Here is a 14,874-nt window from a genome sequence, read left to right as displayed (position 1 = left end):
CCCCTCCCCCCAAAAAAATAGCCTGCTCTGCTTTTTATTAGGTTATAAAAATGTAAACACAACATAATCCTCTTATCTCTGCAACCCCTTTGTGATAGACATTAGATATTTCTAACAATGCATTCTGTTTGATAGAATAGACTGAGTTAGAAATATCAAAAGTTTATACTATTAGGTTGCAAAGGTATAAGACAAATTTAAGTTTGTGACAAGAGCTAAGATTCTGAAAACAAAGATTTTGGGGTTCCCAATATCTGCATTGTTATTATTCCAACTATTGTGCTTTACATTTTTTCTCATTTGTAATAGCATCTAGTAACTATACATTATTCCATTGACTTATTTTTTTATTGTTTTGAAATAAGTTCTGTTCCTTTTGATAATATGCTCTGACATCTTTAATGGAAGACCTAAATTAATTAATATGTTTTATTGATAATATACAACAATTAAGTGCAGTATGTAGCATATCTATATATGTATATATAAATTTATTTTGGGTTTCTGTCTGTTTGTATCTAATAAACGTCAAAACGGCTGAACCGATCCGGCCCGAATTTTGTGTGTCACTCACGTGACCTAAGGGAAAGTATATGAATGATCAAAATTTAAAAAATTAGTGTTTAAAAAATTTTTATTTTTATAAAATCTTGAAAATGCGCGAACAAAATTTATTAAATCCGCAATCTTTTTTTTACTGTAAAAAGAGTAGATGCTCAGAGATAAAGCCACAATCAAAAGTTAAAAAAGAAGATGGGCGCGAAGCGCCTTAATAGCCTAGTATTCTTATATTTGCTTGTTTGTCAGTTTGTGGCCCAAATGTTTTGAGTCAGTTCAAATGACCCTAGGGAAGGTTTATGGATGGTTAAATATGAAAGTGTTGCCGGTAAAAAAGTAGACATTTTTTTATAAATGTTCAACTATGTAGAACTATGTAATGTTTTTCACGGGAGTTTTCCAAGTATGGTTTTAATGTTTAGTAAGATCACGTTTACAAGAAAAAAAAGGTTCCAGACTAAGCTGTCTAAGATATCTAATATTCAAGGTTCTGTAAAGCTGTCTAAGATATATAGTATTCAAGATACTGCACAGCTGTCTAAGATTTATAGTATTCAAGATACTGCACAGCTGTCTAAGATATATAGTATTCAAGATACTGCACAGCTGTCTAAGATATATAATATTCAAGATACTGCACATTATAGCATTAAAGATACTGCACAGCTGTCTAAGATATAGAGTATTCAAGATACTGCACAGCTCTCTAAGATATATAATATTCAAGATACTGCACAGCTGTCTATGATATAGAGTATTCAAGATATTGCACAGTTGTCTAAGATATATAATATTCAAGGTAATGCACATCTGTCTAAGATATATAGTATTTAAGATACTGCACAGCTGTCTAAGATATATAATATTCAAGATACTGCACAGCTGTCTAAGATATATAATATTCCAGATACTGCACAGCTGTCTAAGATATATAATATTTAAGATACTGCACAGCTGTCTAAGATATATAATATTCAAGATACTTCACAGCTGTCTAAGATATATAGTATTCAAGATACTGCACAGCTGTCTAAGATATGTAATATTCAAGATACTGCACAGCTGTCTAAGATATATAATATTAAAGATACTGCACAGCTGTCTAAGATATATAATATTCAAGATACTGCACAGCTGTCTAATAGAGGAATGATGCTGGGTTGGAGGGGGTGAGGGTGGTGGGGGTATATGCTTAGAGTAGAAAGAAAGAGGACGGGTCAGAAGGAATGCAGAAAAAATATAGACTTTTAAATATGTTTGTTTTATTTTATGAACCATTACTATTTAAGTTAAATTTTCCAAACCAAATATCTGAGATGGAAACTCTAAGTTTAGCTATATAGCTGAGCTCTTAAATCAAAACTTTTTTATGCTTGTTAAACTCTAAGAAAAAACACATCTGGCAACAGATTGAATTTGGTGTAGACCTCGCTTTGTTCAAATCTTCGAACTTTGACAAATTAGAGACTGTGTGCATATTAGTAATATAATAAGTAATAACCGATCCAATTTTAACTATTAATCATGGGATCTTTTTGCTAAATTCGTACCGGCCCGGCAGTTTCCCCACACTGTTTAAGAAATCTTTAGGCTCCAGGATTGTTTTTAATCTCATGCAAAGTATGAAATCAAGAAAAGTGTTTTAGTATATTTAAGTGAGATGTNTTTTTGTGCTAATTAAGGATGAAATATTTATATAAATTATTTTGAATGAAGATTCCTTGCTAGGCATGATATTTTTAGATCTTCACCCTCTCTCACACTTGCTTCATCAAATACAACCTAAACACAGATGGTTTAGAAGATAAGCAATAGAAAATAGAATTAGCAAAATAAAATATTAATTGTAAACAATTTTAAATTCTCAAAAATTTACCAAAAGTAAATTAAAACCTGTTCTTTACATTTAAACGAACTTTTACATTAATTTAAAAAACCCAAATTATCTTTCAGAAGAAGAAAAATGTTGGAATTTTTAAGAATTTTTGAATATTAGATTTAAAATATAATTATTTCTGAAAAATTTCCCCTCTGGATTGAAAAGAATATTTCACTGACAATTATCTACCCAATTTAACAAATTTTAATGTTTTGTATTTTCCTTCTTTCCGTCCAATTTCATACATTTCTTCTATTAAACAACTCTATTTACCCAATGGAACAGTAATTTTACATAGAGGTGGTTTCACGTTAATCTCTATTTCCAGTGTGGGTGTTAGATTCACTATGGTACATATTTTCTGAGTAACAAGGAAGTTTTTCTATCTTGAAAAAGCTTTACTCAAAGAGGATGCTGTTAGTCATTTTCCTTGAAAAAGGTATAAAAAGCATTGTTTTGAATCAGGCATGTCAATTGATAAATAGGGGTTCGCTTGAAATTACGTCTACAATCTCTTTTAAGTATTTCCTTGACAAGCTTTTTTAAATTTACCTTTACATCCGGTGGATACTCGACATCAAGAGATATCCTAGTCGTCTACAAATATTCAATTATTTTCATAAAATTTAAAAATACTTTTCATCAATTCTATTTGAAATCTTGAAATTGAAATATTGATATTGGGTTTTTAATCTTATTTTTTTAAACTAGGATATTTATGAATTTGTCATATTTAGTACTACTCTAATTGGATTAACTCTACTTGTGGTGTGACATCCATCCTATTCTGTGCTTGACAACCCTATCCTTAGTACTACTCTGATTGGATGAACTCTACTTGTGGTGTGACATCCATCCTATTCTGTGCTTGACAACCCTATCCTTAGTTCTAATCTGATTGGATGAACTCTACCTGTGGTGTGACATCCATCCTATTCTGTGCTTGACAACCCGATCCTTAGTTCTAATCTGATTAGATATATGAACTCTACCTCAGGTGTTACATTCATCCTATTCTGTGCTTGACAACCCTATCCTTAGTACTACTTTGATTGGATGAACTTTAACTGTGGTGTGACATCCATTCTATTCTGTCCTTGACAACCCTATCCTTAGTACTACTCTGATTGGATGAAATCTACCTGTGGTGTGACATCCATCCTATTCTGTGCTTGACAAACTATAACAACTCCGTCCAACTCCTTTCCAACCTAAATAATATTATGCTTAATGGGACTTGTAAAGAAATTCTAAGTGGTGCCCTCTACGTAAAGAAAAAAATGGTCTATACACAACGGTAACCTTAAAACCTATATCTGAACAAGCACTGTGGAAGAAATCATCGAATTTCTAGGTCAACCTAATAAAAGCATGGGGGGGGGTTAAGTGCATAATTCTGACAACTACACCTTCATTTTTTTCTGTAAAAGACAACACAATTGAAAATAATCCATTGTAAAGTTGTAAACATTAGTATCTTATTCTTTCTTAAGCGTACTAAGCCTTTGAGTTTACCGTTGTGAATGGGACATTCCATAAACTTTGAAAATAGAGCACCGTTAGAGAAAATTAGAGTTTTCGGCAAGTAATTAGAATTTACCTTGATTTTAATTGTTGAAATTGTTGTAAACATTCTGCCCATTTGCTCTACACGGGTTCTCACGTCATACTGTACTGTACTGCTGTTCATGAACAACCAATCAATCTAGACATAAACATCAGGAAATTTAAAAAGAACAGGCGCTTCATATTCCTTTTCTAGCGACTAGTTTAGCATTCAACTTTTACTTTTTCTTCGTACGTTGCAATGAACAAAAATATTTTGGCGGATTTTTCTGTTGAAAATGGTGCATTTTCCAAAATTATGAATACCGGCATTTTTTTCAGTCAGAAGTTTTCAACTTTGACCTTCCATTAAATTTCCCAGGGTCATGTTAGTTGCAAAAAAAGTGTGGGTCCAATCGGTTCAGCTGTTTTAACGTTTTTATTTGATACAGAAAAATAGACAAACATATAGATAATCTTAACTAACACGCGATGATTATTTAATGAATGTTTAAAAATATCTCAACAAAATAACACAAAATCTTGAAGTTTTTATGGGAAATTCGCAATATTGGATTCCAGTTTTAGGAAAACAACATTGAAATCTAAATCTGTCTTAAACGTTATATTTAAATACAAAACAAGTTTTTATGTAACAGGTTTGTATTCTCATACTGTAAATAGAAATGACATTTTTACGTATTTTAGGTTTCTTTTCTTTTAGAATTTAACATTATATTTGATTAGTTGTATTTTATTATTAAATCATATTATTATTCATTTACAATTAATTAACAGGGAAGGAAATCTACCAAGGGTCCCCAGGGCCAATTTTGTCAAGAAAACATCCAGCGCCTAGCAAGAGATGTTTTGCAAGCAAATTTGGTCCAGGAAAACGGGTTTCCTGGACCAAATTTGGTTAACTTCAAATTTTAAATTTTCGATAAAGTCGTTTAAACAATTTTATCGCCGTTTGAGATGAAACTGGCCTAAACTTTTCATGAGTTAGAGCTCAAAAGGTGGTACAAACTCTTATACTCTTATAGATAGATTAACTTGAATTAAAATGTTATTTTTTGAAACTAATTGATCCAGTTTCAGATTTACCAATGTTTATATGTTTCGAATTTTCTTGCCATCACTTTTCATAGTTTCCTTTAGTTTGAATATTTTAACAAAGAGTCACGCAATATGTTGAAGAGATTTCATTTTTGAAAAGACACGAGGATTCCCTGACATTTTGTTAGCTTTTTAAAGAAAAAATCCGGCATTAAAAATGCATATGGCTTGCATGCCAGAATTTTAATTCAATTTTAAAACTTTTAAAACAGATAAATCAAAGTAAATGATGGTTTAAAGCATGAGTACATAAAAATAAAAACGCAACTACAGTTAGAATCTAATATTGTTTCATAAGGGGTCCGCAGTACATTTTGAACAGGTTAATTTGTTCAAAAATGAAAATGAAATAAAAATTCACTTAGAAAATTATTGTTTTATATTTCTTTCTGGTACTGTATAAGATTTAGGAATAGATATATTATTTGAAGTTTTAATTTAAAATTTAAAATTATTTACTTATGAATAATTTTCTTTAAAGAATTACCGTTGATGGTGGTTTTCCATTTCTAGAAACACAAGTTAATTCCATCCACTCCCCAGCACCTGTACTCAGTACTCCGCTCCCTCCTCCCTATTCAATATATATATAGTTCCATCCACTCCCCAGCACCTGTTCTCAGTACTTCACTCCCTCCTCCCTATTCAATATATATAGTTCCATCCACTCCCCAGCACCTGTACTCAGTACTCCGCTCACTCTTACCTATTTTATATATATAGTTACACCGACTCCCCAGCTCCATAATCAGTAATCCACTCCCTCCTCCCTATTTAATATATATAGTTCCATTCTCTCCCCAGCCCCAGTACTCAGTACTCCACTCCCTCCTCCCTATTCAATATATATATAGTTCCATCGACTCCCCAGCACCATACTCAGTAATCCACTCCCTCCTCCCTATTTAATATATATAGTTCCATTCACTCCCCAGCCTCAGTACTCAGTACTCCACTCCCTCCTCCCTATTCAATATATATATAGTTCCATCGACTCCCCAGCACCATACTCAGTACTCCACTCCCTCCTCCCTATTCATCAAAGTGACCTATTCACAGAAGATGATAGTTCCATCCACTCCCAAGCTGTAATTAGCTAAATTTAGCTAAATTTTTAAGAAACCAATTTGGACATTTGCTAGTGAAATAATGTTCAAAATGTTAAGCATCAAATGAATTGGAAAAATGAGAAAAAAGAAAATTTCAACGCTAAAAGAATATAAAAAATTATTATGATAAAAGTGGGAAATGGTCCCACCCATAGACTATAAGCTATGACAGGATGAATAGTTTCCAATTAAGAAAAATTTAGCTAACACCTTTAATATCCCTAGGGAGGGTAAACTGCATGCAATCGGAAACTAATTAAAAGTTGACAGCTAAATTACCAACCATAAGTAGCTGTACAATTATATAATCAAGTGCAAACATTTATATCATTATAAGTGTAACCCATTCAAATTAAGGGGCAATTTCATATCGTAAAAATAGAAGTCGGAAGTTTTTAAAATATGTTTGCTAGCCCGCCTGTTGGAATTTATGAATTGCAAGAGGTGGTGAAACTAAAAACGGGTAGTTAAGTAAACATATTAGGCTGTTTGTTTCTATATATAAAAAAAATTAGATCAACAAAACAAATAATGATCTGTTTTTTTTATTTAAAAGAAGCAATTTTTTAATAAAAATAAAATAAAAATAAATTTACTGAAAAAAACTGAATCCCGCCACAAAATCTAATTTTCTAATCTGTTTATCTTTGCAATTTGATTTCGTACACCTAATTGATGTTACAAACTATGAGCTCTGTTTGATCCTAGTTTGAAATACCAGGGAGTAAAGGTATTGAGTATTTGCCACAAACTCAAATTTTCTAATCCTATGCAATCAGATGGTTTAACGTTTTATATTACAAAAAATCATTATTTGATACAACAGAATTCACGGTTTGAAATATCTAAGGTCGACGAACTTTGATTAAAAAACATTCAGACATCGAAGCAAGCGGTTAGTATAAATCGTTAGTTTTTGGAATGAATCAATATTGTAAACAGCTGTTACTTATTTGCAAAGTTATTTATCTATCAATAATTCATTCCTTGTTGTTTTATACTGTCACGCAATCTAAACTTATTGTAATCGGAGCTCAAAACTTTTGCATTGTTAATTCCTTTAGAATTCACTAATCTATATACTTTTACAGTTCGATAACTTAATTTTATACCTTTCAACCATTCTTGAAAGTCTCAACAATCATAAAACAATCAAAAATAACGAAAACTCCGCTCAGGTGTTCAGGGATGAAACATTTTATCTCTTCGAATTAAAAGTTAAAAGCTCGGAAAAGATTAATCCCTATTTCTAAAGAAACAGTACACTAGATAGTTTACCTGTAGTACACTAATTAGTTTACCTGCAGTACACTAGATAGTTTACCTGCAGTACACTAGATGGTTTACCTGCAGTACACTATATAGTTTACCTGCAGTACTCTATATAGATTACCTGCAGTACACTATATAGTTTACCTGCAGTACTCTATATAGTTTACCTGCAGTACACTAGATAGTTTACCTGCAGTACACTAGATAGTTTACCTGCAGTACACTAGATAGTTTACCTGCAGTACACTAGATAGTTTACCTGCAGTACACTAGATAGTTTACATGCAGTACACTAGATAGTTTATCTTCAGTATATTTTAAAGTTTACCTGCAGTACACTTGGAGGATCGGGTTCAATGTAAACAGTAAGATTCCCCTCTCTAGAATAAAAAGTATATAAGAATATGAAGCAAAAAGTGTGTAAACATGATATTCTGTAAACTGAAAACGATATTGCCTTTGGGGCACTCAGAACCGAAGAGTTAGTCCTGGTTGATATTGGTAACGAGTAGATCTGGTTAGATACATCTTGAGAAATTGTTATGGAGTAGGTATTTGCTACAAACATATACACAGCAAGGAAAGAAAACATAAAATATATATTTGGTTAAATATCTAAAAATAATCTTCATAAATTATTTACTATAACTACACAATATGTTGTAAAGATTAAAGATTAAATGTATGAGGTTAAAGATGAACTCCATACAAAATACAATTTATCACGAATGGTTTTTTGCGACCAGACTAACTTTGTGTTAGTGTTAGTCACCGAGGAAGGGGTGGCTGCTCTCAGGGGTTTGGAATTGTTCCCAGGGTCTTGGAGTAAAATGTGATACTTTATTTGACCTCTTATGATAAGTCCTTTAAAAGGGTACTTTAAAACTGAAAATTTGCTAGACTACTAACCATGTTTACTGCTTTTGTTCAGATATATGCAGGGGAAAAAATTGCAAATTTTAATCTAAGTAGCCTCTGGCGATCATATAATCATGAGAAGGTAAACTGACAAAATTTGTTTTAGTTTTTACTTTAAAAATGTTTGGTAAATTTTTTTTCTTAGTTTTCCTCAGATATCTCAATTATTTGGTAATTTTTAGTAAAGAGCGCGCCATACAGAAGGTTCTGAATTTGTCATAGAACAATCTTTATTTTTTGACTGTTGAGTAGAGACGTATTTTTAAATAGCACACATCAATTAAAAAAAGTTTTAAGCAAAAAAATGGATTTTTTCCCAAAAATAACTTGGAAATTAGATAACTTATACAGATGTTGAGATGTATAAGACAAGCTAAAATGAAATCTTTATGTATCTAGCTAAAAAACGAGTTTTTTTTACATCTACCAATAATATTTAATGATATATTAACTAAAGCAAATGTCGTCAGTTTGGCAAATCAAAACTATATGATCGCCACAGGCTATCTTGAACTGAAATTTGCGATTTTTTCCTTGCAAATATCTGAACAAAGACGATAAAAAAGGGTAGAAGAGCCATTTTTTCAATTTTTGGTTTTAAATTACCCTTTTAATGGGACTTTTTTGTAGTTATCTAGCGGTGAAAAGGATAAGCATTACAATATGCTCACTCGAGTTTCACCACCGAAGTACACATTTTATAAATCAAATAACTGAAATAACTTTTGAAATCCTACATATAAAGTTTCTTAAACCTTGAGAATGTTTACAATACCAATAATAATAATTGATTTATGTAATTTCCCATGAACTTTCTCATAACTTGTATAGGGGTGCAAACTTTCAAAATGATATAAGATATGCGAGAATCTAGAAGTTTTATGATAAAGTTGCTAAGTATGATTTCCCCTGGGCATACTTTAATTAGCTTAACCAAATGAACTTCTTTTTAGATTAAACAACATTGATCTGTTGTTCCTTCTATAATCCTAAACAGGCTGGGGAAGGGGGAGGGGGCGTTCGACGCCCCCCCACTTAGTATTTTTTCTATCCCACTTATTTTTAAATTAAAGTTAAGATATAAGTCAGTGATAAAATATCTAAAAAAGCCAATAACATTTTTGTTATTTAAGCTAAAGATCTAGAAACTAAAATTTTGAAACTAATTTTACATTTTCCGTCCTTTTTTGACATTTTTTCAAACCTTCTTAGCACCTGAACTATCAAAATTTTCGGTTTTTATTCGATAAGCTGGCCTTGAGAAATTGGATTAAAAACATTCATTGCAACCCTATAATATATCTTTATTCTAAGGCCTTTTTCTAGGGGCGAGACAACTGGATTTCATCCAAGGACTGGATTCAATTTAAACCTGGATTTCAGCGGAGGACTAGATACTGATTATACCTGGATTTTTATCAGAGAACTGAAAGCTGATTTACCTGGATTTCATCGGAGGACTAGACTTGATTATACCTGGATTTCATCAGAGGACTGGATCCTGATTATACCTGGATTTCATCAGAGGAATAGATCCTGATTTTACCTGAATTTCATTAGAGAACTGGATCCTGATTATACCTGGATTTCATCGGAGGTCTAGATCCTATTATACCTGGGTTTCATCGGAGGACTGAACTTGATTATACCTGGATTTAATTTGAGGAATGGATCCTGATTATACCTGGATTTCATCAGAGGAATGGATCCTGATTATACCTGGATTTAATCAGAGGAATAGATCCTGATTTTAACTGGATTTCATCAGAGGAATGGATCCTGATTTTACCTGGATTTCATCGGAGGACTTGATTCTGATTACACCTTGATTTCATTGGAGGACTGGATCCTGATTATACCTGGATTTCATTGGGGGTCTGGATCCTGATTATACCTAGATTTAATCAGAGGACCTAATCCTGATTATACCTGGATTTCATTGGAGGAATGGATCCTGATTTTACCTGGACTTGATCAGAGAACTTGTTTCTTATTACACCTTGCCAAATACTTTTGCCATAATTACACTTGCCATAATACCTTTGCCATAAGAAACACTTGCCAAAAGTTAGACTTTCCATAAGTCACACTTGCCATAAGTTACACTTGCAATAATGGTTACACTTGCCATAATTACACTTGCTATAATTACTTTTGACATAATTTTCTATTTTTAAAAAGATATAAATCTGTCTTTTTTATTGTAAATGCCTTGAGCATTAATGACCTAATCTTGATTTAACCTGGATTTCATTGAAGGATTTGATTCTGATTACACCTCGATTTCATTGGAGATCTAGATCATGAATATACCTGGATTTAGTCGGAGGACCTGATCCTGATTATACCTGGTTTTTGTCGGAGGAATGGATCCTGATTTTACCTGGATTTCATCAAAGGAATGGATCCTGATTTTACCTGGATTATATTGGAGGACTTGATTCTAATTACAACTTGATTTCATTGGAGGTCCAGATCCTGGATTTACCTGGATTTAATCGGAGGAATGGATCCTGATAATACCTGGATTTCATCAGAGGAATGGATCCTGATTTTACCTGGATTTCATCAGAGGACTTGTTTTTGATAACACCTTGATCTGGGGCTCAGTTTCATTTGCCATAATACTTTTGCCATAATTACACTTGCCATAATACCTTTGCCAAAAGAAACAGTTTGAATTCATTGGAGGACTAGATCCTAATTATATACCTGGATTTCATTGGAGGACTGGATCCTGATTATGCCTGAATTTCATTGGAGGACTGGATCCTGATTGTACCTGGATTTCATTGGAGGAATGGATCCTGATTACACCTGGATTTCATTGGAGGACTGGATCCTGATTATACCCGGATTTCATCAGAGGACCTGATCCTGATTATACCTGGATTTCATTGGAGGACTGGATCCTGATTGTACCTGAATTTCATTGGAGGACTGGATCCTGATTACACCTTGATTTCATTGGAGGACTGGATCTTGATTATACCTGGATTTCATAGGAGGACTAGATCCTGATTATACCTGGATTTCATTGGAGGACTGGATCCTGATCCTCCAACTTGACATTGATACAATCCTTCATCCTCCAGCCGAACGTCGGAGATCTTTAACGACCAATCTCCTGCAAGTTGTAATATATTTAATTATTCTTTAACATCTTACTCTTCAAATGATTTTTTCATCAATTTGTTGCAGAGTTGGCCAACATTTGAAATTTGGTGAAAAATAGTAAACATAGCATACAGTTTAAATTAACACTGTTTACACACAGTAGGGGAGAAAGAAAACCACAACTTTAAGAAATTCAGATTTAATCATTTTATTACAAAAGTCAATTTTTCGGAAAATAATTGAAAATATAAAAATTTGTTCCTTGTACGTTATGTGCAAACTAAAGGATAAAAAGAAACCAAGCTTTATAATATTTCTTTATGAATATTTTAGCAAGAGCTGAATTTGGTTTTTATATTTTAGTCTTGCAAAATTTATTAAACTACTAAAATCTGTAGACGTAGTTTTGATTGATTTTCACTGGAATGGAGTCTGATGTCAGATTTACAAAATGCTTGAGAGGAGTTGTGAATCTTTAAATAGAGACTCACTTGAAATTACAAGAACAATCCCTTTAATACATATCCCCCCCACACCTCACATTTGCATTGAATATTCTGTGGGAAAAGCATGTTCCATCTTGCATACACACTTTCCAAGGAATGGAATTAATTTGGCCAAAATAAATTACAATATATTTCATCACCTACAATATTTTCTATTCAAAACAAATTATTTTATATTTTTATAATTATTTTAACTATTTCTATACTATCTTGGTAACTCAGCTTTGCCTGGAAACCTAAACTATTTTACAATTGAGCTTTCCATATATTATATTTCTAAAACCTATAAATGAGATGAAGTCCTTTTCACTCTGAAATTCAATAATCTTATTAATTATATTGCTTATCTATGTCCTAGAGCAAAGCATTATTTGGATAGAAAAAAAAATTTAGTTTTTAAATATAGTTATTGCATATGATTACCACATTTTTAATTATGTAAAAGTTCAAAAAATGCGAACAAATTTATGGATTGAAACACCAATTGCTAAATATTTGATTTTTCCAAGAATATGAGTGTAATAAATCAGCATCTAATTATGTAAATTAATCTATCCATGCACCCACTGTAACTCCCCAGGCTTTCCTGATTAAAAATAGTGGGAAATAGATTTATATTCACATAAAAACCAAATCAACCACACTTTCAAGAAATCATACCCTTTTTAACTTAAAATTGTCGTTGAAATCTTGAAAATAGTATCCATATCTTTTACATTGAAAAATTAAAAAAAAATGTTCAACCAAAATTCGTGTGATTTTTAAAAATGAATTTTTTGATAGAATCGTCCATATTTGTAACAACTGATTACTCAAAATTTTTGAAACCCTTCCACACCCCCTCCCACCTCCTTCGTAGTTTTACCAAAAGATTTGAAAAATAATCTATCTATGAATAGACTTAATATTACAAGTTTAAAAATTGAAAGTTGTTTACTAAATGCTGCGATGGTTAAAGACGAATCTATAGTTCTAAATTCCTCCATTGACTAACAGTGTTTCCCAATCTCTTCTAATATTTATGGATTAGCAGGATTCAATGCACTTCTTATGTTCTCAGGAAATCCTGGCGTTTTCAATCTTTTAATTGAAAACATTTAGAAAAGGGAATATTATTTGGAAAGGGAGCTGTAAGCAAACAAATTTCATAATGAAGGTTAAAGGGGGTTGGGGGAGGGGAGCGGGAGAGGGGGGATATGACCTTTGCTCTCTTCTTTAACCTTTAATATATAAAAAAATAAATTCTGCTTAACTTTGTGCAAATGTTCAAAACCTTTTGTTATTATTTCTATTACACAGGGTTATGATATTTACAAAAATAGCTTAAGGAAACATGTTCACAAAGGAACTTAATTCTTGCTACAAACTCTAATTTCTAAAAGGCAGTGATTGCGAAAAAAAGGGGGTATAGGTTTACGGCGATAAATAAATGCTTTTGATCGCTACTAATCTTACTTCTATCTGGTGGTTTTATAAGGAGAAAATTGTTAAACCGACTTGTAACAAATAACGTAGAGTCCACACAAATTGAGAAAGTTAAAACATACTTAAAAACTATAAAAAAAAACTATAAAAAACTATAAAACTATAAAAAGAAGAATTTTCCAGGCTCTATAACCATCCTCAGCAGGGAGGGTTACAGTATTGCATATAAAACTAATACAAAATATTATAAATATCAACTGTATACAAAAAACAGTCGATGACTATAAGTTTTAATATCCAAAAGATTTGTTTGATATCAAATTGATTTTTTTTTCGATCCGAGTTAAAGTTAAAGTTAAACAGTCCGAAACTTTTTTCATATTTGCTGAAAAGAAAGTTCATTGGATTTAGACATAGAAAATATACCCAGTCAGTTTTACACAACTTGAATTTAAAATCATTTTATTAAAGGGAGTGTTCCCAAAACACAAAAATGGGATAAAGAATCAATTCTGTTTAAAATTGAAAAAAACGGCCCTATTTTTACCTTTATCTGCTACCTTTCGTTTTTGCACAAACCTTGAAACATAAATTAAAAGTTATGTGAGAGAAAATTATGTGTTCCACGGAGAACAGTTTCAATCAGCTTCTCGGGAACAAAAATCACCTTTTTTTTTTTGGGGGGGGGGTTAAAATATCCTAAATGTATGATGGGTTGTATAGTGTACGTGTGTAGGGCTTTTCTCTCTCTTTAAAAGTGAAGGCACGCTCACAAAAACGTGAAAGATGTATCATTTAAAATTCGGGTTTCTTTAAAACCTACAGCTTGGTGTATCAGGTATTTTAAATTGACTAAAAAGATTTGAATAATGAAAATTCATGAAAATAATTTAAAGGCGATGAGAAAACAGGAAATTATGTAAATAATTAAACTCAAATCTAAGCCTTATATCTTTGAAACCTGATGCCGTAGACCTTTGATACTATGAATTATATTAGTAGTTTGAAATATCAAAGGTTTACACAATCTGGTTGCAAAGATATAGGAATTATAAAATTAGAGTTTGTGACGTAAACTCAGTTCCTTCCTCAATAATGTCTATACACCTGCACTATTCTATTGTATCCTTGAAATATATATATATGAATTATATTACTCGCTTAAAATATCAAATTTATTATGCAGTTAAGCATTAAGGCCTGAATGCATAAATCAACCTGCCATGAGGGTTAAAATAATAAAAAAATGTTTGCAAATGTTTAAAAAAAAGTATTTTAACACTCTTAACTAACCAGGGCGTAGCCGCTAAATTTGTTTTGTTTCTTTTCATGTTCAACCGCTTGTATGATTAGAATACAATGTTCAAACTTACAAAGTTGTTTCGCTACTTAGCGATTTCCCTAAAGACCTAATATATGTACCGTG

At 31.9% G+C, this 14,874-nt stretch overlaps 1 protein-coding gene across 1 annotated transcript; it reads right to left on the bottom strand.

The window, feature by feature from the left end:
- Positions 1 to 2,259: 2,259 nt before the first annotated feature.
- On the bottom strand, positions 2,260 to 11,527 carry LOC111715672 (kin of IRRE-like protein 3; the record flags this gene model as incomplete). Its single annotated transcript, XM_023491030.1, has 7 exons — positions 2,260 to 2,340; positions 2,990 to 3,034; positions 3,580 to 3,648; positions 4,038 to 4,142; positions 5,589 to 5,675; positions 7,811 to 7,862; positions 11,428 to 11,527. Coding segments are annotated over 7 exons (539 nt in total), but the record flags the coding sequence as incomplete, so codon positions are not given.
- Between the last annotated feature and the right edge of the window lie 3,347 nt (positions 11,528 to 14,874).

Source organism: Eurytemora carolleeae, unplaced genomic scaffold, assembly GCF_000591075.1.
Source record: "Eurytemora carolleeae unplaced genomic scaffold, Eaff_2.0 scaffold1817, whole genome shotgun sequence".
NCBI lineage: Eukaryota > Metazoa > Arthropoda > Copepoda > Calanoida > Temoridae > Eurytemora > Eurytemora carolleeae.
This window is presented reverse-complemented; position numbering and strand designations above follow the sequence as displayed.